Raw genomic sequence first — 27,615 nt, 5'->3', positions numbered from 1 at the left:
GACACCTTGTCAACTAATTTGGCTGTCTTTCTTTCTTTCTTTCTCTCTCTCTCTCTCTCTCTCTCTCTCTCTCTATTTCTTTTTCTGTTTCCATGTAAGAAATAAGGAATGTTCAAAAACAACATGGCTTCCTTTCCAAAACGTTTCATTTGCTCACTGAGGAGAAGTAAAGAATAACTGGATATAAAAGACCAAGGGTAGCTGGACATCTTCCATACAAGTCAACCTCCTGGTCTCACAAGAAGGGTGAAGAAGGACAATGAGTCGATCTGTGAAGGCAAAAGAGGCTATCCAACACAGCCACCCACTCTGACACACCCACACTTAGCAGAGTGAGGCTTTGCAAGTGCTCTCGACTTTTAAACCCTGTTTCCCAAAGACACGGCATTTGCATCGTGATGAAGGTGTGTGTTCAACTGGGTGTGCCACCACTACCCGACTCCAAAAGAAATCTTTATAAGCCCACGGAGGATCCAGTCAAAGTTGCAAGTACCTGGGTCAGTGGCAGAGATAATTGCTCCAAAAAAGAGACAGTCCGTGTAGTAAAATTTATCAGACAGCTGTCCCACAATCTTCATGAGCTTCACCACACCGTACATGAGATTTCTGTAAGAAGGGAAGGTAAACTATGTCAGAATGTTAAAAGCAAAGAAAACCCCATCCTAACTGAGTGATCTAACAAATATGAAAGTAAAGTAGTACTAGAGCATGGCTGCTTAAGAGAGAGAGAGAGAGAGAGAAATGAGACAGGAGAGAGGGAGAGAGAAAGAGAAAGAGAAAAAAAGAGATACCTGCAGTGTTATTTCACCACTTTTGAAGCCTGCCCTCATAGGTGGGGGCCAGGGGCTCAAACCCAGGTCTTCTAGCATAGTAACCTGTGCACTTTACAAATTGCACCACCTCTCAGATCCAATGCCAGTTAATTATCTATCATTTTCCTATGATTTGTCTCTTATACAGAACAAAAATCCAAGCCCACTCTACTGTGTGTCTGTGTGTGTGTGTGTGTGTGTGTGTGTGTGTGTGTGTGTGTGTGTGTGCAGGAATGCATAAGAGGCCCTTGCCTTTGTCTCCAGCTATTTTTTCTTTGTTTGTTTGTTTTTTTGTTTTTTTTTTGCCTCCAGGGTTATTGCTGGGGGTTGGTGCCTGCACTACGAATCCACTGCTCCTGGAGGTTATTTTGTTGCCCTTGTTTTATCGTTGTTGTGATTATTATGATTATTATTGTTGTTGTTATTGATGCCATTGTTGTTGGATAAGGCAGAGAAAAATGGAGAGAGATTGGGAAGACAGAGAGGGAGAGAGAAAGATAGACATCTTAAGACCTGCTTCACCGCTCGTGAAGTGACTCCCCTGCAGGTGGGGAGCCGGGGTTCGAACCAGGATCCCGGCACCAGTCCTTGTGCTTTGTGCCATGTGTGCTTAACCCGCTGTACTACCACCTGACCCCCTCTTCAGCTATTTTTTATTACTGTTTTATTAACTGTGGCCAGGGTTATCAGTGGAACTCAGTGTCTACATGATGACTCCACCATTCCTGACAGCCATTTTTTTTCCGTTTTCTATTTTCTATTATGGAGGTAAAGAGACACAGAGTGAGGGAGTCAGGCGGTAGCACAGCGGGTTAAGCGCACATGGCGCAAAGCACAAGGACCGGCGGAAGGATCCCAGTTCAAGCCCCGTCTCCCCGCCTGCAGGGGAGTCGCTTCACAAGCGGTGAAACAGGTCTGCAGGTGTCTATCTTTCTCTCCCCCTCTCTGTCTTCCCCTCCTCTCTCCATTTCTCTCTGTCCTATCCAACAAAGATGACATCAATAACAGTAACTACAACAATAAAACAGCAAGGGCAACAAAAGGGAATAAATAAATAAATCTAAAAAAATTAAAAAATAAAAAGAGACACAGAGTGAGAGAGATCAGAACCTTAAATTTGGGTCCTTGCATCTGGTAGTGTGTACTCTCTACCAGATAAGCCCCTCCAGCTACTTGTTCAATGAACTAAAAAAACTGCAGTTTATACAGATTTCTTTAGCCTGTACCAAGTGTTCCTTTTCTGCCCCAAGACCCCATCTAGAACCGCACATGACATTTAGTCATCAAATTGCCTCTTGACTATGATAGTTTCTCAGACTCTGCCTATTTTTAGTGCCCTTGGCAGTTTAGAGGAACATTGACCTGTCGCTTTACCCTCAACTTGAAAGTATCTGATCTCTTCTCATGATTAGACTAAGATCCCATGTTTCGGAAGAAGACACAGGGACAGTGTCATCCTTGTCACCGAATTATCAAGGGCACAGAGTACAGTAATCAGCCTTCTATCAGAGTTCATCTTGATCGCCTGAATGAGGTGGTGTTATGTCAGATTTCTCTGCTGTAAAGTAACATTTTCTTCCTTCTGCCAACATTTGACTCTTTGGAAGAAAGTATAGACATCATTCCCAATCCAAAATAAATAAGCTCCAAAAATAAATTATTTGGAATTATTCTCCATAAGATATTTGGGCACCTCTGCTCCATTTAGTTATCCATACAACCTTTTTTTTTCTTCCTGTCACTATAGATTCAGAAATGTTAATTTTATACTTTGGACAATAATCCCATACAATGCTATATATTTTGATGATCTCTGCCCAGTGGGGACGCTTTTGACGTGGCTCTCCTTGACATGCATCTTTTGGTCTGATGTCTGATGTTTTCTGACCACATCTCCTCACTTCAGGATACCGTAAGATACTCCAGTCTCATCTTGTATATTGATTGCTGCAGTCCTAAAATCAGCTATCTGAGCAAGAAGTCCTAGTTGTTGCTATAAACCAAGCCCTTGTTACTAAGGAGGCGGCACAGTGAAGGAGGTAATTGAACTCTCAAGCATGAGGCCCTGAGTTTAATCCCTGGCATTATCTGTGCCAGAGTGATGCTTGCTCTCTCATTAATAAATAAATCCTAAAACAAACAAACCAACCAGTATCTGGGGACTAGGCATAATTTTATTTCGTTTTTGATTAATCTACGTTTAAATAGCCCCACATGGTCAGTAACTACCACATTGGGCAATACAGTGCCAGATCATGACTGCCATCTTCACAAACATGAAAATAATGAACTCCAGTGGTTGCCAAATGTTGGAGGGTGGGGGAAATGGGGCTATATCAGTGAAAAGGCATAAGCTTTTTATAAGAGTAACAAGTGGGAGTCGGGCGGTAGTGCAGCGGGTTAAGCGCACGTGGTGCAAAGAGCAAGGACTGGCATAAGGATCCCAGTTCGAGTCCCCAGATCCCCACCTGCAGGGGAGTCGCCTCATAGGCGGTGAAGCAGGTCTGCAGGTATATATCTTTCTCTCCCTCTCTCTGTCTTCCCCTCCTCTCTCCATTTCTCTCTGTCCTAGCCAACAATGATGATATAAATAACAATAATAACGACAACAATAAAACAAGGGCAACAAAAGGGAATAAATAATTTTTTTAAAACAGAGTAACAAGTTTGAGAGTCTAATGTTAAGCATGATGTATATTATTGGTAATTATATATCACATATTTGTATGTTGCCAAGAGAGTAGATTTCAATAGTTTTTACTACAAAGACAGGAATAGCAAATATGTAACTAGATAGAAGTGGTACAGCTAATCCTTTGAAGGATTTTGTAGGTTTAAGAAATTCCCTTAAACCTACACAATATTATGTGTCAATTTATATCTCAATAAATCTGGGAAACAAATAACTAGACTCTTAAGAAAACAGAGGAAAAAAACATCTTGGACTCTGGATCCATATGCATCTTATATATTACCTCATTGGACAATGGACTGATAAAGGTTCTATGACCGAGAGGCACTTACCCAATAATAAAGCAGGAAACAGCAGTCCCCAAGAAGGCATAGGCAAGAATAGAACCCAGATTTCTGAAAAAGTGTCTCTGAATAAAAAAAAAAAGCAGGAATTACATTGTGATTTTTGACAGTGAATATAAGAAACACATTAATGTTGACTAAAAAGCAAGAACCATTTACTACTTCTGCTATAATACCTGGAGTTACACCTAGATAATGTTATTTAGTATTAAACATATACTTTGTCTGGCTTTTTTAATTGCTTCTCCACTGGACATGGACATTGACAAGTCGATCCACACCCCCAGCCTGTTTCTTTCTTTCCCTAATGGGGTAGGGGCTCTTAGGAGGTGGGGGTCCCAGTACATACTGGTGAGGTCACCTGCCCAGGGAAGTCAGGTTGGTGTCGTGGTAGCATCTTGTATCTTTTTCATCATTATTAAATCACTAATAATTAAAAATATATATATTCTTCGTCCTACCAGGAAGTAAGAAAGCAATCAAAGGATAAATTTCACAAGAAACTACTCTGGCTAATCACAATAAATTAAAGAGAAATTGAAGAAACCATGATTAAATAAGTAGGTCAATCTTTTTTTTAAATATATTTAACCCAAACTATTTCATTCTAGTGATTCAGCTAGTTACTTTCAATAGTTCTGGTGGTACCTTAGATAGCCAGTACAGATACAAGCTTGAAATCAATAAAGAATGACAGTGTAATCGACAGAGCTTTCTGTTTAATTCAGTGTCAGAAGAGAGAATGTCTTAAGTTTCTACTCATGAGATTTGAGGCATTTCCTGATATTCATCTGGATTAATCTCTGGAGCTTGAGAAATATAGACAGTTGAGATCAAAGATAAGAAATGTGAAACAGTTCCATTTTAGATGGACCAGTTTATATATAATATATACATAACCATATATATATGTATATACTTATAAGATCTAGTATATATTTTTTTGCTTTATCTTATTCATCTTATGTTTGATAGGATATAGAGAAATTGAGAGGGGATGGGGAGGCAGAGACGGAGAAAGAGAGACACCTACATTACTGCTTCACCACGCAGGATGCTTGTCCTCTGCAAATGGGGACCAGGGGCTTGAACCTGATCCTTTAGTACAGTGAGGTATGCTCAATGAAGTATACCAATATCCAGCCCACAAGAGTTAGCAATTTAAAGAGGAGTCAAATCTGCAATCTCCTCAAGGCTTCTGCACATTCATTGATTTCCTTAACACACTCAACACTCTCTCCTCATTAAGTTGTTAGGTCTGTGGGATATTTTCAAAAAGAAATTCCTATAATTGAGATGCTAAATCATGGTTCTTACTCAGGACATAAGTTTAAGCTTACGCTTCTCATCTCACAATGAGAAATACTAAATAAACACAAACAAACAAAATGCCCAGGGGCCAGAAACACCCTATAAAAAGTTTAAAAGACATTGCATATCCATAAAAAAAAAAACAGTATGGGGAGTCGGGCATTAGTGCAGCGGGTTAAGTGCACATAGTGCAAAGTGTAAGGACTGGCGTAAGGACCCCGGTTCGAGCCCCCGGCTCCCCACCTGCAGGGGAGTTGCTTCACAAGTGGTGAAGCAGGTCTGCAGGTGTCTATCTTTCTCTCCCCCTCTCTGTCTTCCCCTCCTCTCTCCATTACTCTCTGTCCTATCCAACAACGATGACATCAATAACAACAAAAATAATAATGACAACAACAGTAAAATAAAAAAACAAGGGCAACAAAAGAGAAAATAAATAAATAAAACAGTATAAAGAATCCTGAAACAAATAAAAATAGAATTTTTTTAATTTATTTATTTTTATTTTATTTATTTTTATTTATTTAGTTTTCCCTTTTGTTGCCCTTGTTGTCTTTTTTATTGTTGTTGTAGTTATTATTGTTGTTGTTATTGATGTGGTTGTTATTGAATAGAACAGAGAGAAATGGAGAGAGGAGGGGAAGACAGAGGGGGGAGAGAAAGATAGACACCTGCAGACCTGCTTCACCGCCTGTGAAGCAACTCTCCTGCAGGTGGGGAGCCGGGGGCTGGAACCCGGATCCTTATGCCGGTCCTTGCGCTTTGCGCCACCTGCGCTTAACCCACTGCGCTACAGCCCGACTCCCAAAAATAGAAATATTTTATAATCAGTAATACCACCCCTAGGCATATACCCAAAAGATATGAGAACACTAATTGAAGGGACATATGCAAACACTAATTCAAAGGGACATATACATTCCCATACAGCTGTATTATACATAACAGTCAAAATATTGTCACAAACTAAATGTTCATCAACAGGTGACTGGATAAAGACGTTATGGGACTCATGGAGTACAACTCAGCAGTTAAAAAAAAATATATGATATTGTGTGCTTTGGGACTAAATGGATAGAACTGGAAGTGATTATGTTTAGTGAAGTACAGAAGTGAAACTCAACTACTACACAGTTTCACACATATGTAGAATATAGAGTTGAAACACATGAACTCCCAACAAAACAAAACAGAAAACAACTAGCCGACTCATCTCTAAGACTTTGGGTGACATATAGGGCTTAGGTTTGGTGAGGAAGCACAGAAATTCGGTGGAGGGAGTGGTGTGGAATTATACACCTATTATCTCATAATTCTGTCAATCACAAATAAACAAATAAATAGATTAACAGGAGAGTTTTTAGCATGCCAGCTGAGCAACACCAGTGAAAGGCACAAGGGCTGGGGAGATAGTATGACGGTTATGCAAATATATATATATATATATATACACCTGAGGCTTCAAAGTTCCAGGTTCAATTCCTCAGCCCACCATAAATCTGAGCTGAGAAGTGTTCCGGTGGGGGGCCAGGCGGTGGTGCACCAGGCTAAGCACACATAGTATGAAGTGTAAGCACCAGCACAAGGATCCCAGTTCGAGCCCCCGGCTCCTCATCTGCAGGGTGGTTGCTTCAAAAGTGGTGAAGCAGGTCTGCAGGTGTCTCTCTGTCTCCCTATCTCTCCCTCCCCTCTCAATTTCACTCTGTCCTATGCAAAATATCAAAAAAAAAATGGCCACAGGAGCAGTGTAGAGCAGTGATTTGTAGTGCTGACACCAAGCCCCAGAGATAACCCTGGAGAGAGAGAGAGAGAGAAAAAAAAAAAAAAAAAGGAAAGAAATGCTCTAGTATACAAAAAGAAAAAAAAAAGCCTGAGAAGTTGTGCAGTGAGTAGAGTGGGGCTCTCAAGCATGAGGTCCTAAATTCAATCCCTGGCATCTTATGTGCCAGACTGATGTTCGTATTTTCTTTCTTTTTTTAATATTTATGTATTTATTTCCTGTTGTTGCCCTTGTTGTTTTGTTGTTGTACTAATTATTGTTATAGATGTTGTCAGTGCTGGATAGGACAAAGAGAAATGGAGAGAGGAGGGGAAGACAGAGAGGGGGAGAGAAAGATAGACACCTGCAGACCTGCTTCACCGCTTGTGAAATGACTCCCCTGCAGGTGGGGAGCCGGGAGCTTGAACTGGGATCCTTCCGCTGGTCCTTGCACTTTGTGCCACCTGCGCTTAACCCGCTGTGCTACCGCCCAACTCCCGTTTTCTTTCTTAGTCTCATTAATAATGAAAGCTTAAGACAAAACAGGGCACAGGAAAAACAGTTGGATCAAGCACCACCACCATGAAGTAGAATCAAAGGACTGTGGGGTCCTTTGGTCTTCATTCCAGACCCTGGCTTTAGTCTTTCCCAAGGCTTGCCCCTCTGTGAATATGAAGGTGTCAAGGATGCCTTAGTACCTCTCCGCTCAGAAGACAATCCTTCAAGGGCTTGCCATGCTAACAGTCACCCATGAGGGTTTTGCTTGTACATATATTCTTATGTCTGCCTCTTTTTTATTTTTTATTTTATTTTTTAATATTTTTATATTTATTTATTCCCTTTTGTTGCCCTTGTTGTTTTATTGTTGTAGTTCTTACTGTTGATATTGATGTCATTGTTGTTAGATAGGACAGGGAGAAATGGAGAGAGGAGGGGAAGACAGGGAGGGGTAGAGAAAGACAGACACCTGCAGACCCGCTTCATAGCCTGTGAAGCGACTTCCCTGCAGGTGGGGAGCTGGGGGCTCGTACTGGGATCTTTACTCCAGTCCTTGTGCTTTGCGCCATGCCGCTGTGCTACCGCCCAACTCCCTTATGTCTGCCTCTTAACCCAGTCAATGCCCCTGGTCTTCTCTTAAGCAAATGTGCTTTGAGTACCAGTGTTGAAGAAGAAGAAGGAGGAGGAGAAGAAGAAGAAGATGATGATGAGGAAGAAGAAAAAGGGGAAGAGGAAGAAGAAAAGCAGTAACTGTGAGTTGATTTTGCTTTATTTTTTTTAAATGATTTTTACTGAGAGAAATTTGTTTCACAAGACTGTCGTCTTGGATTCAATTTTACACCTCCCCATAACACATACACATGCTAGCCTATCTCATCCACCAACAAAGTGCTATTTCTCTCCTAAGTATCTATCCAAAGAACACAAAACCATGAATCTGAAAAGATATACACAGAGTTATGGTCACTGCAGTTCTGTTTATAATTAGTCAAGATTGGAAGCAACCCAAGTGCCCAACGACAAATGAGTAGACAAGGAAGGTGTGGTGTGTGTGTGTGTGTGTGTGTGTGTGTGTGTGTGTGTGTGTGTGTGTGTGTGTGTGTGTGATGGAATACTACTCAGCTTTAAGAAAAGATAAAAATCTTTTAGTTGGCTACAACATGAATGCAACTGGGGAGGATTAGTGAAACAAGTATATTTGGCTTTAAAGGCTCTATCAAGGGCTTAACTCAGAGAAAAGCAAGGATGATTAAGGCCAGACATGAGATCAATGAAACTCATGAATAAATTTTATCAGGAATAAATTTTATTTATTTATTTATTTTGCCTCCAGTGTTATCGCTGGAGCTCGGTACCAGCACTGCGAATCCATTGCTCCTGGAGGCTATTTGTCCCATTTTGTTGTCCTTCTTGTGGTTGTTATTGTTATTGTTGTTATAGCTATTGCTGGATAGGACAAAGAGAAATGGAGAGAGGAGGGGAAGACAGAGAGGGCGAGAGAAAGATAGACACCTGCAGACCTGCTTCACTCATTGTGAAGTGACCCCCCCCGCAGGTGGGGAGCTGGGGGCTTGAAGTGCGAACCTTATGCAGGTCCTTACGCTTTGCACCATGTGCACTTAACTCGCTAAGCTACCGCCCAGCCCCCAGGAATAAATTTTAATACCACATGTGCTTCTCTTTGTCACTCAGTTTTCTTTTTTTGTAAACATCCCTATGGTTCATTTGACTATATTACATAAATTCATACTCACAGTATTAGGCAAAGTAAGAAATCAGGAATGTGAAGCTGTCACCAAAAATTCAATCATAACATATTCTGCACGCACACACACAAGTTACCAATCCCTCCCTATTCATATATGTTGATATATTAATTGTATCCTAATTGTATCTGCTAGTTTTATTGAACTTTAAAAAATATGATATAGGGGAGTCGGGCAGTAGAACAACAGGTTAAGCGCCCACTGATGCAAAACACAAGGACCAGCATAAGGATCCCGGTTCAAGTCCCCGGCTCCCCACCTGCAGGGTAGTAGCTTCATAAGCGGTGAAGCAGGTCTGCAGGTGTCTATCTTTTTCTCCCCCTCTCTGTCTTCCTCTTCTCTCTTCATTTCTCTCTGTCCTATCCAACAATGATGACATCAATAACAACAACAATAACAACTAACACAAGGGCAACAAAAGGGAATAAATAAATATTAAATAAAAATATTTTTTAAAAATATATATGGTATAGGGGCTGAGTGATAACTCACTCAGCAGAGCATACACACATGAGGTCTTAGCCTCAAGCCTCACATAGAAGCATCTTGAATGACACCATAGAAGCTCCCACAGATGGTGGAGTTGTGGTGTCACTCCCTGTTTCTCTGTCTCTTTACTCAACCCCTCTCTATCTGAAATTAAAAAAAAGAATGGGGGGGGCTGGACAGTAGCGCAGTGGGTTAAGTGCACATGGCACAAAGCACAAGGACCAGCCTAAGGATCTTGGTTCAAGCCCCTAGCTCCCCACCTGCAGGGAGGTCACTTCACAAGTGGTGAAGCAGGTCTGCAGGTGTCTATCTGTCTCTCCTCCCCTCTTGTCTTCCCCTCCTCTCTCAATTTCTCTCTGTCCTATCCAACAACAATGACAGCTATAACAATAACAATCACAACAAGGGCAACAAAATGGGAAAAACAGCCTCCAGGAGCAGTGGATTCAAAGTGCTGACACTGAACCCCAGTGATAATGCTGGAAGCAAAAAAAAAAAAAAAAAGAGTGAAAATGTTGGCTTGGAAGTGGAAGTGGTGGAATCATGTATATGTCACACACACACAGTACAGTCGTGAATTAATTTTTGCATTATTACACATAGCACCTAACTGTATACGTTCACATATAATGTCCCATATCATGAAGACTGTGTTTGGATCATTTTATATGAGATCATTTTAAGCCCTAAGAGGGTGATGTGAAGTGACTGAAATTGCATGTCCACCTAACTCCAACTCTGCTCTGACAGCACTGTCAGGCTGACTCTCACTGCCAGGCCACCCTCCTCCACTCCTCCACATTCTTCAAAGGAAAGACTAGACTGTAAAGGAATCATAATCTTTTTATCCTCTTATTAGTTGGTCATGTTGGTTCACAGTCACCTGTGGCTCACATGGCCATGATTGATAGCATGTTCCCCTACTTTTCCCTCTCTGTTGTAGAATGGCAAGACAGACAAAAGGAGAAGATAGTCTCTAGGAAAGTCTATAAGAAATGAGCCAGGATCTGGGTGGTAGCACACATGGTGCAAAGCGCAAGGGCCGGTTTGATCCCGGTTCGAGCCCCTAGCTCCCCACCTGCAGGGGGCTTGCTTTCCAAGAGGTGAAGCAGGTCTGCAGGTGTCTTTTTCTCCTCCTCTCAGTCTACTCCATCCCTCTCGATTTCTCTCTGTCCTACCCAACAGCAACAACAGCTATGACAAGATTAACAGTAACAACTACAACAAGGCAACAAAATGGGGAAAATGGCCTCCAGGAGCAGTGGATTCCTAGTGCAGGCACCAAACCCCAGCGATAACCCCGGAGGCAAAAAAAAGAAAGAAAGAAAGAAAGAAAGAAAGAAAGAAAGAAAGAAAGAAAGAAAGAAAGAAAGAAAGAAAGAAAGAAAGAAAGAAAGGAAATGAGCCTAAAACAGGTCAGGATAAGAGAGTTTGCTTTTTATTAAATCCACTTAACATCCCACTTTCTATCTGTACCATGAATACATTCTTCTCCTTGGAAACTCTACTTTGTCATGTTCCCTGCTAACATGTTTTAATTCACTCCCCCCCGTGTGTGTGTGTGTGTGTGTGTGTGTGTGTGGTGTGTGTGTGTGTGTGGGTGTGTGTGTGTATGTGTCACAGTGTGTGGTGGCGAGGTTGACCAAAAAAATATATATGAAGTTTTCTATTGATGTTTCTTGCCCTGCCAATGCCCTTTAAGTAAATTACAAGGGGCAGCACAAAAATCAAACCTGATTTTAATGATATTTTTCCTAAGTCAGAAATAAAAGTACACATCTGTGTGACCACTATAGATATAGAAGTCAAAAGGGCCTGGATATGTGTTTTCACACCTGATGTTAAATGGTGAGATATTTATTGCATAGTTAATTGACAGCAGGTTTAATCAGAGGCAGCAACCATCTGAGAACCATCTATCTGAGTTCTAAAGACTATTTAAAAAGGAAATAGGCTAAATTAACAGCTGATACTTTGAAAGCCGAGCATTTCCAAAACAAATTAGAAGCTAGCAATGCTTGTTATTTGTTTTTCTTTGGAGAAAAAGAAGTTGGCAAAGAGGCAGCTCTGGAAAAACCAGGGTGTTTTTTTCAAACAATTAGACTGGCTTTTCTGCAGCTAACATTTTAAATCAACTGTGACTTTGATTAGACCTTCAGATTCATTATTTAAAATACCAAATTATTCATCACCCATTTGCTCTGAAAATTTGTTCCTAAATTCTCTATTTAGAAGGAGAATATTATACATACTCATGAAACCATCTATTGAATGACATCCCTGAAATCATTCTATTACACACTGGTAGCTAACATATAAATTCAGATTATCTTTGATAAGCCTGTAATCATTGGAAAAGGTTACTTATACAAAAGGCCTAAATCCAGAAGGACTGTTTCACAGAGGTACAACCCTGGACACTGGGGTCAGACAGGGCATAACACTGACTCAGTCCTGCATCATCTCTGTAAACTCACATGTCACTGAGTCATTCTGACTTCAGTTTCATCAAAGGGTCAGAAACCTGGACAATGGAAACGAGTCTGAAACCACCCTTATATTCTTACAGGGTTTCTGTGGTGAGGGAAAACAATCTATGTAAAACCGGAAAAAGAGAATATGGATAATATATGTAAAGTTCCTTGTATAGAGATCAGATGCTCTCTAAACTGAAACTATATCTATGTTGGCTAGAAATAGCTTAGAAGTCTGAAAACTACAGAGTTGCTTTAGTGGAGGAACCAAACTGATGAGTGGGTATCCTCTCATCAAAAGAACTGCAAAGTGTGCCCGTCTCAGTGTTCTAAGTAAGTCTGTAAAGGACTGGCGTCAATTCTTCCTTCAGTAGAGATCACCAGTGAGGCCATCTGGACTTACACAAGATAGACAGATTAGATAGATAGGTAGACAGACAGATAAGATAATCTCATATCTTTTTGCTGCCATTGTTTCCAGGGTTTCATTGCGACAGGCAACTTTTTGAGATGGAAAGAGAGAAACAAAGAGAGGTAAAAGACACCCTAGCACTGAAGTTACCCCCGTGCAATAGGGGCTGGGCTCAAACCTGGGTTGTGCATATGACAGACTAGGTGTCTGTTTTTCTAGAGTGACTGTTATCACCTTAAGTTCCCAGCAGCAATATACTGGCACTGCAGATATTAAAACACAAATGAATCACTGATGATGATCAAGTCTATGAGTTGGGTGCAAGATAAAGTAATCAATAACTGCAGAGAAGGAAACAAACAAACAAACAAGGAATTCACAAGGTAGGTGAATTAATGTAGAGCTTCCCCTGCTTTAAGGAATACTGGTAAAAAAAAAAAAAAAAAAAAAACCTCTTACCTTCTTTAAACTGTACCCAGCGTGAAAAATAATTGGAGGCAACAGAATGTTGAAAAACACCTCTGGATCAAATGTCACCTGAAAAGGGAAAGAAAATAAGACCAATTGCTCACATATACATATTACACACACACACATGCACGCAAACACAAATACATGCTTGCCATTTAAGTCACTGATTAAAGTTGGAATATTTAAAGGAAATACCAAAAAAATGTGTAAAGTCATGGATTCATTACAGGAGAGCCACAGCTCCTCTATGAACTGGCGCGTCATTGGTTTTGTTCTTGGTGTGTGTTTTAGACAATATTATGATGCAACAGGTGAATGTAGTTTTGAGAACTTGGAGAAAGTTTCTGGTCAGTGGTATCAAATAAGAAATAAAACCATTTTAATCTTTTTTCAAATTTAAGTCTCAGCTGCAAAGAAGATGCGAGTGTGATTCTTCATTGATTTTCTGGATTCTCCCATATTTATAAACATTATACTGATGAATATGCCTTTTTTTTTTGAGTGAGCAGTCTTCTGTGACATGTGATGTGATCTACATGAAATACTCCAGTGATGCTAGGGGCTTCTAGAAACTCAGCAGAAATTTAGCATGTTTTTTTTTCATTTTTAAAAATCTTTATTTATTTATTATTGGACAGAGACATAAATTGAGAAGGGAAGGGGAGATAGAGAGGGAAAGAGACAGAGAGACACCTGTAGCTCTTCTCTACCACTCGTGAAGCTTTCCTCCTGCAGGTGGGGAGCAGGAGCTTGAGCCCAGGTCCTTGTGCATATGTGTGCATTTAACCAGGTGCACCACCACCTGGTCCCTAGAAATTTAGCAGTTCCAAGATGACTGAAATTACTTGTAGGGCTGACACAGGAAAATCACTCTGAAAGCTATTGGACAAAACCATTAGACAAAGTCTTCTCATAGCCAGAAAAGAATGAAGCATTCTGGGAGTCGGGCGGTAGCGCACCAGGTTAAGCGCACGTGGCACAAAGCGCAAGGACTGGCTTAAGGATCCCGGTTCGAGCCCCCAGCTCCCCACCTACAGGGGAGTCACTTCACAGGCGGTGAAGCAGGTCTGCAGGTGTCTCTTTCTCTCCCCCCTCTCTGTCTTCCCCCTCTCTCCATTTCTCTCTGTCCTATCCAACAATAATGACATCAATAACAACAATAACTACAACAATAAAAAAACAAGGGCAACAAAAGGAAACAAATAAATGAATATAAAAAATAAAATTTATTTTAAAAAAAGAATAAAGCATTCTGTGAACCTTTCAACCTATTAAAGGCTTTTTTTTTCATGTTGGTAGATTAACTATTTCAATTAACTGGTTTAAATCTTCATTCTGATTATTACATGTTAGTGCTTCTCTTCAGAAATTGAGCATGTTAATCCCCCTAACTAAAAGCAAGATGGCTCTTTCCAGCTTTATTTTATTCTGCCTTCCTGCTGAAAAGAAGATTGGCCTGTGATACACAAGAGTTGTCAGAATGAGGAGGTGTATTGGACAAAAGCTACTCAGATGAAGGCACCTAGGCTAAAGAATATGACATATGCTTGGAGTCACCAAGCCCAACAGTATATAGCCATCAGGGTGGTTTCCTGATGCCCTCCATTCCAAAATTCTTTGCATCAATCAAGCTGCCTGAACATGCCTAGAACTTCTCTCAACAATAATCTCGACCTAGTTTGTTCTCCTGCCTCTGCTTTGTGTGACAAAAGTTTAAACACAGGGTAGCTGAACGAACATTTTTCAAAATATAACAAAGCAAAAGTCAGTTCTCCCTCTTCTATTATAGCCTAAAAGATGAATATGGGTTGGGATCTCTCTCTCTTTTTTTGTCCCCTTCCCTATTCAGTACAAAGGACTCAAGTGGTCATTTCAAAATAGCACTGGGTATATTTTTCAACTGTATTTAGCTTTATAGATGGGTATGGAATTGTCATGTTTTCTTATAGAGAGTTATGAACAAAAAAAGCTAACTGGAGGGGTGGGGGAGTTGGGCAGCGACCCACCCAGTAAAGCACACACATTACCATGTGCAAAGACCCAGATTCAAGTCCTTGGCCCCACCTGTAGGGCAGAAGCTTCATAAATGATGAATCAGTGCTTCAGGTGTCACTTTCCCTCTCTACTTCCCCTTTCCATCTCAATTTCTCTGTCTCTATTTCTATCAACAAAAGAAAAATGACTACTAGGAGTAGTGGATTTGTCTTGCAGACACCGAGCCTCAGCAATAATTCTGGCAGCAATAAAATTTTAAAAATAAATAAGAAATATTAAAAAAGGGGGTCGGGCGGTAGCACAGTGGGTTAAGCAAACGTGGCACAAAGCACAAGGACCGGAGGAAGGATCCCAGTTCGAGCCCCCGGCTCCCCACCTGCAGGGGAGTTGCTTCACAGGCGGGTGAAGCAGGTCTACAGGTGTCTATCTTTCTCTCTCCCTCTCTGTCTTCCCCTCCTCTCTCCATTTCTCTCTGTCCTATCATACAACAATGACATCAATAACAACAATAATAACCACAACAATGGTAAAACAGCCAGGGTAACAAAAGGGGGAAAAATGGCCTCCAGGAGCAGTGGATTCATGGTGCAGGCACCGAGCCCCGGCAATAACCCTGGAGGCTATATATATATATGTAACTAATTAGAATGTCCATTAGATACAGACACAGAGAAGGTAGTCACATATAGTGTTTTAGACTGACAATTGTCTTTAAGGATTAGGGTAGACTCTGAGAATAGTGGACTCTGAGTCTGCAAAGTAGTAATAAAATGTATGTGGATAAATACAGCTCTCTTGTTTAGTCTGGCAGTCAAGTGAGGAGACACATAATCCTGTTTCATGTGGAGTGTTTTAGCAACCTACAACATCAAATTAAAAAAAAAAGTGTTTAAACTTCAATAATAGGACAAGAAGACATTCCTGCTTGAAAAATTCAGTAGGCCTTGGGCATCAATCACCGAGTAGGTACTTGATTAATATTTGTGGAATAGGGCAACAGAACCATGAAGAAGTGAAAATTACACTCCTGAGTACCAAACCAGTAAGCTGAAAATGCAAACCAATCTTAACAAACACCACTCACCCATTCCTGAATCATAGCAAGGGACATAGTAAAGAAATGGGGTTAGGGGATAAGCTGTGTAGGGATGTGCAAGCCCACTGCACAATCAGCATCCCACACCAGCTACTGACCATGTAATGGATCAAAGCTGTGAGATTCAAGTTCAAACTGGGCTCCTTTTGCTCCTCAGCAGAACTCCCAAACCTCCCAGTCAAAGCGAGAACCAGAAAAGTGGCTGCTGTGCCAGCAGTTTGAAGAGATTGCTCTCAGCAAAATCAAGGAGGACATGGACAATCAAAATCCAGTGTTACAGCTCTTTTAGAATTTGTCTAGCAGGTCTTCCGGTCTCTACCGGAAGCACCCCCCCCCCAAAAAAAAAGAAAGAAAGAAAAAGAAAATCAAAATCCATGTCAGGACGGCATGACCAAGTGTCCCCTGCTCACCTTCCTCAGCATGTCATTCTGTTCTACACTGTTGAGCTTGCCAGGGCTGATTTCTCCTTTCAAGGTATACTCGAAGAATTTCCCACTGACATTCACTAATAACGTGCTGAAGACCCTGTCTTCCTGAGTGCAGCTGAGAGCCTTGTCGTGGCCACTGGTGGCAGGGGTGCCATACCTCAGGATTACCCCAACAATGAGCCCTGGAAAAAAAAAGAGTAGAAGAAAATATCAGGTCAGTGGAAGGTCAGAGAGAGCATGGAAATCATAGCAGGGTTGATGCACAATAGCTAGGAAACTCAGAAGTAATTGTAGGGAGCAGGTATAATAGGGTGTGTACCTCAGGAGCAACTGCACTGTCTTTCAGAAGGGTTATCGTCCTAATGATTCTGCTTTAAATCCTCCAGTCACCAGGGAGACAAGGCAGAACAGTACATTTGGTGACTATTACGGCACTCAGATTTTGTTTTGTTCTGTTTTTTGCCTGTGGGGTTATTGCTGGGGATCAGGGCCTGCACCACGAATCTACTGCTCCTGGAGGCCACCTTTTTTCCATTGTTCTTGTTTTTTGTTGTTGTTCGATAAGACAGAGAGAAATTGAGAGAGAAGGGGAAGACAGAGGGGGGAGAGAAAGATAGACACCTGCAGACCTGCTTCACCACTTGCGTAGTGACCCCTTTGCAGGTGGGGAGCCAGGGGCTCAAACCAGGATCTTAGAGCTGGTCGGAGCACTTTACACTATGTGCACTTTACCCGGTGAGCTACCACCTGGTCCCTGGCACTCAGAACTTTTAACAACTGATCATGTCTTTCTCAAGCTTTGAGTGGTGGGAGATATGAAGCATTTTTTTTTCTTTCCTGCAAGGAAAACACAAAGCAAAGCTGCTGAGTTCTCTGATTTGAACCAGTAACAGCCCTCAAGCCAGTCCTGCTGCCATTTGCCCACAAAGATAAGAGAATTTCTAGTGGCTACAAATGCAATTTGCTTTGCCAAGTAGCAGTGGAAGGCAGGAGGGGAAAAAAGGGGGGGGGGGCGAGTATTTTTGCTTGGGTCATTTCAAGCACTGGGTGTCACAGAGAAAATAATCACATCCCTGTGGGAGCTAAACACCATAGTGCAATGTTTTATAATCATGAGTAGGGTCTGTGGCTACAAAAAAAAAAAAATCAAGATACTTAGCTGCAAGGTTTTTTTTTTTAATTTTTATTTATAAAATGGAAACACTGACAAGACCATAGGATAAGAGAGGTACAATTCCCACCACCAGAATTCCGTATCCCCTCCCCTCCCCTGATAGCTTTCCTATTCTTTAACCCTCTAGGAGTATGGACCCAGGGTCATTATGGGGTGCAGAAGGTGGAAGGTCTGGCTTTTAAGACTCATCTCATCCTTAGGATGGAATTCCTAACTTAGGAGAAGTTTCCTATTAGGAAAAAGAACCAGAAAAAACAGGTGTAAAGATTGAGTTGAATTTTGTGGTAAGGAAAACATATTTCTCCCCTGGTTCTGGACATGAGTCACACTCCTCAAGTAGAAATGAGTGAAATGTATACCAAAAAAAAAAAAAATAGCCACTAGCAGATATTTCTTACAATTCTGGTTTTTAAGACTCATCTCATCCTTAGGATGGAATTCCTTAGAAGAAGTTTCTTATTAGGAAAAACAACCATAAAAACCAGGTGGAAGCATTGAGTTGAATTTTATGGTAAGGAAAACATGTTTCTCCCCTGGTTCTGGACATGAGTCAAACTCCTCAGGTAGAAATGACTGAATTGTGTACCAAAAAAAAAAAAAAATAGCCACTAGCAGATATTTCTTAGAATTCTCATAGGGGAAAAATTTCAGATGTCTATATTCAGACTTTTTCCTCTTAGAAATATGAAAAGATCAAATGACAAAATGCCCTGCCATCTCATTTTACCAACATAAGAATGAGAGCAAGGTCTACTGTATCTCTACGTAATGTTCTGTTTCTTTTCTATCTAATTTTTTTTTTTACTAGAGCACTGCTCACCTCTGGCTTATGGTACTACAAGGACTGAAAATAGGAAATGTGTGCTATTTCCCCACCTCTGTTCTATATTTCTTATTACGAAAACACAAAATTATTCAAAAGACATTGTTGAAAAACAAATAATAGTAAAAAATCTAGAACAATGCAGGGTGTTTTTTTTGTTTGTTTGTTTTTTTTGTTTTTTGCTTCCAGGGTTATTGCTGGGGTTGTATCTGTACTACGAATCCACTACTCCTGGAGGCCATTTTTTTCTATTTTGTTGCTGTTGTTATTGCTGGATAGGACAGAGAGAAATGGAGAGAAGAGGGGAAGATGGGGGGGAGAGAAAGACACCTACAGACTTGCTTCACCACTTGTGAAGCAACTCCCCTGCAGATAGGGAGCTGGGGGCTCGAACCGGGATCCTTATGTTGGTCCTTGCGCTTCATGCCATGTGAGCTTAACCTGCCGCGCTACTGCCTGGCCCCCCAACATTCTACATTTTCATTTCATGTGAGTCACTTTAGTATCTCTTGGAAGTCCAGTTCAGTGATGATGAATCCCTTCAGTTGTTGCTTATCTGAAAAATTCTTTGCGCCTCCTTCAAGCCTGATTGACACCTCAGCAGGATAAAATATTCTTGGATGGAGGACTTTTTCGATTCAGAATTTTGAACATATCCTGTCAGTCCTTCCTGGGTTTCAGAGTTTTTGCTGAGAAATCGAGTGACAGTCTTACGGGAGCTCATTTATTGGTGACTCTGCTTTTCTCTAGCAACTTTCAGAAGTATCTCTTTGTCTTTGATATTTGCTATTTTAACTATTATGTGCCTTGGGGCACTTACATTTGGATTCTCTACTCCTCTACTCATTTTTCTGGGAGCCCTTTGAGTCTCCTGAATTTGAGAATTCCTCCTCTTCATGAATTTAAGGAATTTTAGTTCTCTTTCTCTCTCTCTTCTTCCCCCCATTATACCCCTGTATTTTAAATAGTGTTTTTGATGCAGTTCCATAATTCTCATTAGTTTCTAGTGTGTTTTTTTTTGTTTGCTATCTTTTGGGGGGAGGGGCGGGGGATGTGGGGATGTGTGTGGCTTCTTTTACCACAACTTCTTAATCCCCACTTTGGTCTTTGGTATCTGTCTTCTTGTAGGTTTTCTCTGCTGTTTTATTATTATTATTATTATTATTATTATTATTATTATTATTAGTTTTCTTGCTTGCTTGTTTTTTGTTTAGCTTTGTAACTTTACTCTTCATTCCTCTGAGAGCTATTATGCATTTATCCATAGATTTCTTCATTATTTCTCTGAGTTTTTTTGTGGTCCTCCATAATTCTCCCCAATTCAGTGAACATCTCTAGCATACTAGCTTCAAGATCTTTATCAGGAGGTTTATATAGTTCTGTTTAATTTGGAGTTTTCTTTGAGCTGTTGTCCTGGTTCACCAGTAGAGACAAATTTCACTGCCTTCCCCACTATGTTTGATTATCTACAAAGATGGCTCAGGTAGTGGGTGTCAGGTACAAGATGGTGGTCACAAAGCCTGGAGGCCTAGCTGGAACCAGACAAGTTGTACATGGAGAGGGCAAGGAGGTATTGTACCTCCTCCCATATACTTTGTCTTATGTATCCAACCTAGAAGGCTTTTACTTAGATGTATTCTTTCATAGTAAATCATTAACATAATAAGTCAACTGTCATCCTCAAATTCCTTATGTCATACTAGCAAATGATCAAATCCAAGGAGGGGATCATGGGAACCAGTTAGAAGCATAGGTATCTCACTGGACTAGTGACTGGCCTCTAAAGTCAAGAGGACGGCAGTCTTGTGGGACTGAATCCTTAGCCCGGAGTTCAGTGGTAGAACAAACAGTATTCACACGAGTGCTGGAAACTTGCTTTGTATGGGGTCATGGTAGTCTAAAGTGAGTATTGAGGGAAACAGAAGAAACTTTTCCTTACGTGGAGTTTATATTTTAGACAAGCTACCCACTCGCGGGAGCTGGGAAGTAGCACACTGGGTTAAGCGCACATAGCGTGAAGCGCAGGAACCAGCACAAGGATCCTGGTACAAACCCCTGGCTCCCTGGCTTCACCTCACAAGCGGTGAAGCAAGTCTGCAGGTGTCTGTCTTTCTCTCCCCCGCTCTGTCTTCCCCTCCTCTCTCCATTTCTCTCTGTCCTGTCCAACAACAACAACCAGCAACAACAATACAATAATGAAACAATAACAACAAAAAATGGGAAAAAAATTACCCACTCACAAAAAAAAATGTCCTCTCACTCTCTCACAGCAATGATCACCAGTACAGGTAGAAATATTTTTAGATGACAAATGATACTTTCATTTACTTATAAAACCTTTCTCCTCCAACTTGAACCAAATGTGCCCATATTAAAGGTGGAAGGGAGACAGTGAAGGTGATGCTGTTGCCTCCTTAAGGTAACATAAAACACCACAGAAAGGACACATGTTTAACATCCTTTTGATACTTTGGCCAAATATATACCAAGCAATGGGTTGAGTGGCTCCTCAGACATTTTCCATGCAATTTTATTCTCACTGTCATGCATGGCAAAGGGAAAGAATCATTGCTGTGGCATTAAGTTCACATTTCATGTTTTCCACTTCAAGAATGAAAATGATACATCAACTATAGAGGGATATTTTGGTGGAACATTCATAATGACTTGGAGAAAACAGGAATGGCATATTTTCATCTTTAGATCTGGAAAATGCCCTCTGATAGGGAACTATAAAGAGATCATACCTAAAAGGAATTAAAACATGACATTAATATATCTTAAAATTTCAGTATTCAGGGCATTTGGTGGTAGACTGCTTAGTTGAGCACACACATTACTATACACTTCAGTTTGAGGGCCAGTTTGAGCCCCTGACAACCACATAGGAACGTGTGTGTGTGTGTGTGTGTGTGTGTGTGTGTGTGTGTGTGTGTGTGTGTGTGTGTGTATGTATAAGTGGTGGAATGGTGCTGTTATGTTTCTCTCTCCCCCCTTCTTCCCTCTCTGCCTCCCTCCCTCCCTCCCTATAGTTCTCTGTCTCTCCCTCTATCAAAAAGAAAAAAATGATGGAGTCATGCAGGCACCAAGTCTCAGATTGTTAACCCTGCTGGCAAGGAGGTTCGATATTCATAAAAATGATGACGAACAACAGAGGCCATTAATACATTTACTGGATCAATAGCAGTGTTCCAGATTGCAAAAAAGAAATAGCCTATCACATGTGTGAGTCAAAAAATCAAGCACATAAAATGTCAGTTGAAGAAGAGAGATTCAGTAGTTCCACAGATAAGAGATTCATGTGGAGAAAGAACTTTACAGAAATCAACAGAGACCAACTTTGGAACTCTTTCACATTTTTTTTATTTCTTTTTTTTAACTTTTTATTTATTTATTTATTTATTTTAGTTTCTTTATTGGGGAATTAATGTTTTACATTCAACAGTAAATACAATAGTTTTCACATGCATAACATTTCCCAGTTTTCCATATAACAATACAACCCCCACTAGGTCGTCTGTCATCGTTTTTGGACCTGTATTCTCCACCCCCCACCCCAGAGTCTTTTACTTTGGTGCAATACACCAATTCCAGTTCAGGTTCTACTTGTGTTTTCTCTTCTGATCTTGTTTTTCAACTTCTGCTTGAGAGTGAGATCATTCCATATTCATCCTTCTGTTTCTGACTTCTTTCACTTAACATGATTTCTTCAAGCTCGATCCAAGATGGACTGAAAACAGTGAAGTCACCATTTTTAATAGCTGAGTAGTATTCTATTGTGTATATAGACCACAATTTGCTCAGCCACTCATCTGTTGTTGGACACCTGGGTTGCTTCCAGGTTTTGGCTAATACAAATTGTGCTGCTAAGAATATATGTGTACACAAATCTTCTTGAATGGGTGTGTTGGCTTCCTTAGGATATATCCCCAGAAGAAGAATTGCAGGATCATAGGGAAGGTTCATTTCTAACCTTCTGAGAGTTCTCCAGACTGCTCTCCACAGGGTTTGGACCATTTGACATTCCCACCAGCAGTGCAGGAGGGAACCCTTTCACATTTCATGTGCCTTAAAATAAGATAAAATCTAAAGGTATGAAAATTTGAGATTTTTTTCAATTGAAAAATCAAGAATTTTTCAAGCAGTGAGCACAAAAAAATACTCTGTTGATAGCCATATTAAAACATTGTGCTGTTGGTATACAACTGCTAACTTTTCTACTTTGCAAGCAAAAAATAAAAATAAAACACATATGTGTAGTTAATGTATTAAAGTGTCCAGTCAATAATGGGTGGTATGAGGAATTTAATTATCGACAAAGTGTAGTTCAAATGAAAATCTCATGAGACTGTTCAAGAAATCAGTCCCCATTAATCTCGTGCCGGTTTCTGCTTTTATGACTGAAGTTGTTGGGAAGCCAACTGAACAACTGGAAACTCTTACATGTAATTCTAGACAATCCTTCACCTGTTGCAATATTAGATGTTTCTAAATAATGTGGGGGAACAGGTGCGTGTGTGCAATGTTCTCTAGTGAGGCCTCCCTTCCCCCCTTACAGGAGCTTCTGGGAGTACATGTTCACCAGTTGGATCTGGAGTTGTCTACAATATTATAGAGGCTGCTCTGAGTTCTAAAGCTTCATATGGAACTATGAAGGGGAGGGAAAGCATCCCATTTCACATTCAGCTACACGATAATTGAAAATAGTATTTCTGCAATTCAGTGAACAAAAAGCACACAATGAGTTCCAGCAATGACAATGACTTTTAGGTTTGGGGGCCTAAATTTACATGACTGGTCTTGAGAAAGAATGCTACAGCCATTTTAATGTCTTTTTCTATTTACTCTGCTCTTTATACAGCTGTGTTATACATTGATATATTAGTTTCACAGATATTGCATTGCCTAGTGTGTTTTTTTTAACGACTCTATTGAGAAGATGCTGATTTACAAGACTTGTTTTTTCTAGGGGTACAGTTTCACTGTTTTTTTTTCTTTTTTAATATTTATTTATTCCCTTTTGTTGCCCTTGCTTTTTTATTGTTGTAGTTATTATCCTTGTTGTTACTTATGTCACTGTTGTTGGATAGGACAGAGAGAAATGGAGAGAGAATGGGGAATACAGAAAAGGGGAGAGAAGGATAGACACCTGCAGACCTGCTTCACTGCTTGTGAAGTGACTCCCCTGCAGGTGGGGAGACAGGGACTCGAACTGGGATCCTTATGCTGGACCCCTGAGTTTTGTACCACCTGTGCTTAACCCACTGCACTACTGCCCAAATCCCCCACTGCTTATTTTTTAAAAATATCTATTTTATTTATTTGTCAATGAGAAAAATAGGAGGAGAGAGAGAAAGAACCAGACATCACTCTCGTAGATGTGCTGCTGGGGACTGAGCTCGGGACCTCAGGCTTAAGAGTCCAATGCTTTATCCACTGTGCCACCTCCCAGGCCACTTTAAGATGACTTTATTGAGGTTCAACTTACATACTAGAAAATTCACTCAAGTATGCTGATCAACGGTTTCTAGTATATTTCCAGAGTTGTGCAACTGTCACTATGATCTAATCTTAGAGCATTTCCATTTGCACTAATTCTTTGTTACCTATTCCCTCCTGATCTACTTTCAGTCTTATAGGCTTGCCCTTTCTGGATCTTTCATATAAATGGAATCCTATAATACATAGTTCCTTATGTCTACCTTTTTTCACTCAGCATAATATTATCAATATTGAAACAAGCTAAAGGAAGTTATCAGTACCTCGGTGTTTTGTACTGTCTAATAGCATTCCATGTTATGAATATATCATATTTTGCTTGTCCATTCATCAGAACATGAAAATTTGGGTTGCTTCCACTTTTTTATTAGTGTGAACAGTGCTTCCATAAATAGTCACATGCAACTCTGCACGGACATACATTTTCATTTTTCTAGTGGAACTGCTGTGTCACAAGGTAATTCTGCGTACTATTCTAAGACACTGCATTACTGTTTTCCATACAGGCTGCACCAATGGGCACTCCCACCGACAGTGTACCAGAGACCTTTTTATCTCCAATTCCTTGCCATCACTTGTCATTTCCTGTTTTGTAGATATAGGTCATTCTCACAGGTCTAATGTGGTATCTCATTGTGACATTCGTTTTCACTTTCTAATGGTAAGTGATGGGGAACACTTCTTCCTTCCATATGTCTGTGGGTCATCTGAAAGTCTTCTTTAGAGAACTTTCTATTCATATCTTTTACCCACTTTTTTAGTAGTTTTTTTTTTATTGTTGAGCTGTGTGGTTGCTTTACACATTCTGGATATCAATCCCTTGTCAGATGTGTGATGTGTAAATATCTTCTCCAGTTGTTAGGCTGCTTTCTTTTCTTCTTTTTTTTTGAAATCTTTGCAGGAATTTCTTTCAGTGTGTAGCTTTTTAATCTGATATAGTCCCATATGTCTATTTTTTCTTTAGTTTCCCTTGCCCATGGGGTTGAGTTTCTGAAGACACATTTAATGTTCAGGTCCTGAAGTACTTCACCTATGTTTTTCTTTTGTGTATTTTATACACTTATGTGTTTATTTTGTGACGCTTAACTTTTAAGAGACCACCAAAACATTTCCCAGGCTTATTATACCCTTTTATGACAACCACACCTCAAACAATGTATGAAAATTCTTGTTCCTCTGCATCTGATATCTCTTGACAATACAATAGAAAAATCTATGCATCACCAAATGATAAATCTAGTAAACTCACTGTGATGACAGAGCCTGAGCCCGAGCTTAAATAAATAAATCAAGTTTGTAGCTTATCAAGACAGAAATTCTGTCTTGTCCCTATCAACTTATCATTACAAGAGACACTAAAAAGTGAAAATTAAGCTTAACAGTGGTTTACACAACATATATGCATGCCTGAGGTTTCAAAGTTCCCATTAATTCCTAGAAATATCATAAACCAGAGCTGAGCAGTTCTCTGGAGAAAAAGAAAGGAAAAGAAAAGAAAAGAAAAGAAAAGGAAAGGAAAGGAAAGGAAATAAAATCAAAACTATCAGCCAAGAGTTTAACCACCAATCCAACGCACCCCTCCTTTTCTTCAACAGTTGAAACTTCCAAGATTTAACTAAAAACAAAAATTGAGTAAGTGTGTATGATTTAAAGTCACAACCAATATTAGGTAGTGTCCCCAGTTGTGGAATTTCACACTAGGAATAAGAGAGCACACATTATTTTCAGTCCTATCTACTTAGAAAGCTAGACATGGGGAGCTGGGTGGTAGTGCAACAGATTAAGTGCAGGTGGCGCAAAGCGCAAGGACCGGCTTAAGAATCCCTCCTACCCTATGGTTTTGTTAATTTATCCTTTCTTAAATTAAAAATAAATTAAAAAAAGAATCCCGGTTTGAGCCCCCGGCTCCCCACCTGCAGGGGAGTCGCTTCACAAGCGGTGAAGCAGGTCTGCAGATGTCTATCTTTCTCTCACCCCTCTATCTTCTCCTCCTCTCTCCATTTCTCTCTGTCCTATCCAACAACAATGACACCAACAACAACAATAACTACAACAATAAAACAACAAGGGCAACAAAAGGGAATAAATAATAGATAAATAGATAAATAAATATATAAAAAGAGAAAGCTACACAAGAGGAAAAAAAAGTCCCACTATTGAAATAGTCCAGAAATGTCTACCAGGTTGGTGCCACAAAAAAAGTCAAGACTCTACATATTTTGTGATATATATATATATATTATTGAGGATGGAGGCCTTCCCACAAAACATTCTACCTCTTCCCAGCACCTGGTTATTTTAAAATCTCTGGGTGGGTGATGGAGCTGGAAGTTTGGAGCATCTCTTGACTCTCAAGATACTTTCCTCCACCCTTCTTCACCCAAGAAGGATGGCTGTTACCTCCAACACCCGAACTCTTTCCTGAGGAACTCAACTCTGGTGTTTGGTTTCATGGCGACATTTCCCCAAATGAAGAACAATGGATTTGTGGCTGACATATTTTGATTGATCTTCTGTGCATTTCCCTTTCAATTAAACATGTTAACCTAATGCAAACGAACTGCCAAAGGACGAGTCTAGAAAAGGTTACTACAATGAATTGTCATCCACTTTACTGACCTGTCTGACAGTGTTTAAAATCCCAGGCCGAGATTTTTCAGCTAAACACCAGTTTCTCTTTGAAATAAGTTGACTGATTTTTCCCTTGAGCCTCAGCTTAGAATTCTCACTTTCTCCTCCTTAACCATTTTCATTTCATTAACTCCTACTCACCCTTCAAGTCACAAGGTAGGGATCATTTCTGACACCTTAAGACTAGATAGGATTTGCCACAATATCAGGCTTGCCCTCACAGAATTCAGCATGCTCCCCAGAATTTTATCTGGGCACAATCTATGCATCCCTGTGCTGTTTGCAGTCTTCCTGCTAATTGTGCATTTCCTGAACACTGTCTCTGTGTCGCAGAGTACTCTACACTGTTATTGTCTTTTAACTGCTAGTCCCTCGCTCTAACCCTAATCTACTTTTCCCAAGGGCAATGGTGAGTGCTCACAATTCACTTCTGCACCTGACCTGCCACAGCCCCTCAATAAATGTCTGCAGTCTAGGGGAACTAAAGTAGTCACAGTCACTTGTTGACAAATAAATACTTAATGTGGAGGGCTGGAAAAATAGCTCATCTGGATAGAGCATCTGCTCTACCATGGGACTGAACCAGGTTTGAACCCCCCCTCCTCCCCACCCCCTCGCCACATTGGAGGGAGCTTCAGAGCTCTGGTGTCTTTCCTTCCTCTCTTTTTGCCTCTTTCTTTTTCTACCTAAAAAAATCAGCCCAGAGCAGTGAAGATTAGACAACAAAAAAGAAAATTTTATATGAGTTATAGGAAAAGATGTTTAATTCTGACTCTGAAGGAACAACATTTTTTTCAGTCTTAGTATACACACACACACACACACACACACACACACACATATTTAGAATTTGGCTCAAATGAATATAGTTCAAGTGCTCTACAGGTTAAAAACCTACCAATGATTTACTGAGGTATATTCCAAAATCAACCTCCCTTCTTTAA

At 40.3% G+C, this 27,615-nt stretch overlaps 1 protein-coding gene and 1 non-coding gene across 4 annotated transcripts in view; one reads left to right on the top strand and one right to left on the bottom strand.

The window, feature by feature from the left end:
• Nucleotides 1-27,615, bottom strand: part of SLC9A7 (solute carrier family 9 member A7) — a 165,957-nt gene that overhangs the window by 75,631 nt on the left and 62,711 nt on the right. For all 3 annotated transcript variants that reach the window (XM_060182488.1, XM_060182489.1, XM_060182490.1), the window contains exons 2-5: nucleotides 16,527-16,726; nucleotides 13,014-13,091; nucleotides 3,837-3,913; nucleotides 494-606 (exon numbers count right to left, since the gene is read on the bottom strand). In XM_060182488.1, coding sequence (XP_060038471.1) covers nucleotides 494-606; nucleotides 3,837-3,913; nucleotides 13,014-13,091; nucleotides 16,527-16,726 — 468 coding nt within the window. The remainder of the gene's footprint in view (nucleotides 1-493; nucleotides 607-3,836; nucleotides 3,914-13,013; nucleotides 13,092-16,526; nucleotides 16,727-27,615) is intronic.
• LOC132536038 (U7 small nuclear RNA) lies at nucleotides 16,386-16,448 on the top strand. Its single transcript, XR_009547730.1, has one exon. It is a non-coding gene; the product is annotated as a U7 small nuclear RNA (small nuclear RNA).

The sequence above is a fragment of the Erinaceus europaeus genome, chromosome X, assembly GCF_950295315.1.
Source record: "Erinaceus europaeus chromosome X, mEriEur2.1, whole genome shotgun sequence".
NCBI lineage: Eukaryota > Metazoa > Chordata > Mammalia > Eulipotyphla > Erinaceidae > Erinaceus > Erinaceus europaeus.
The sequence above is the reverse complement of the archived record's forward strand: the minus strand, read 5'-3'. Positions and strand labels throughout refer to the sequence as shown.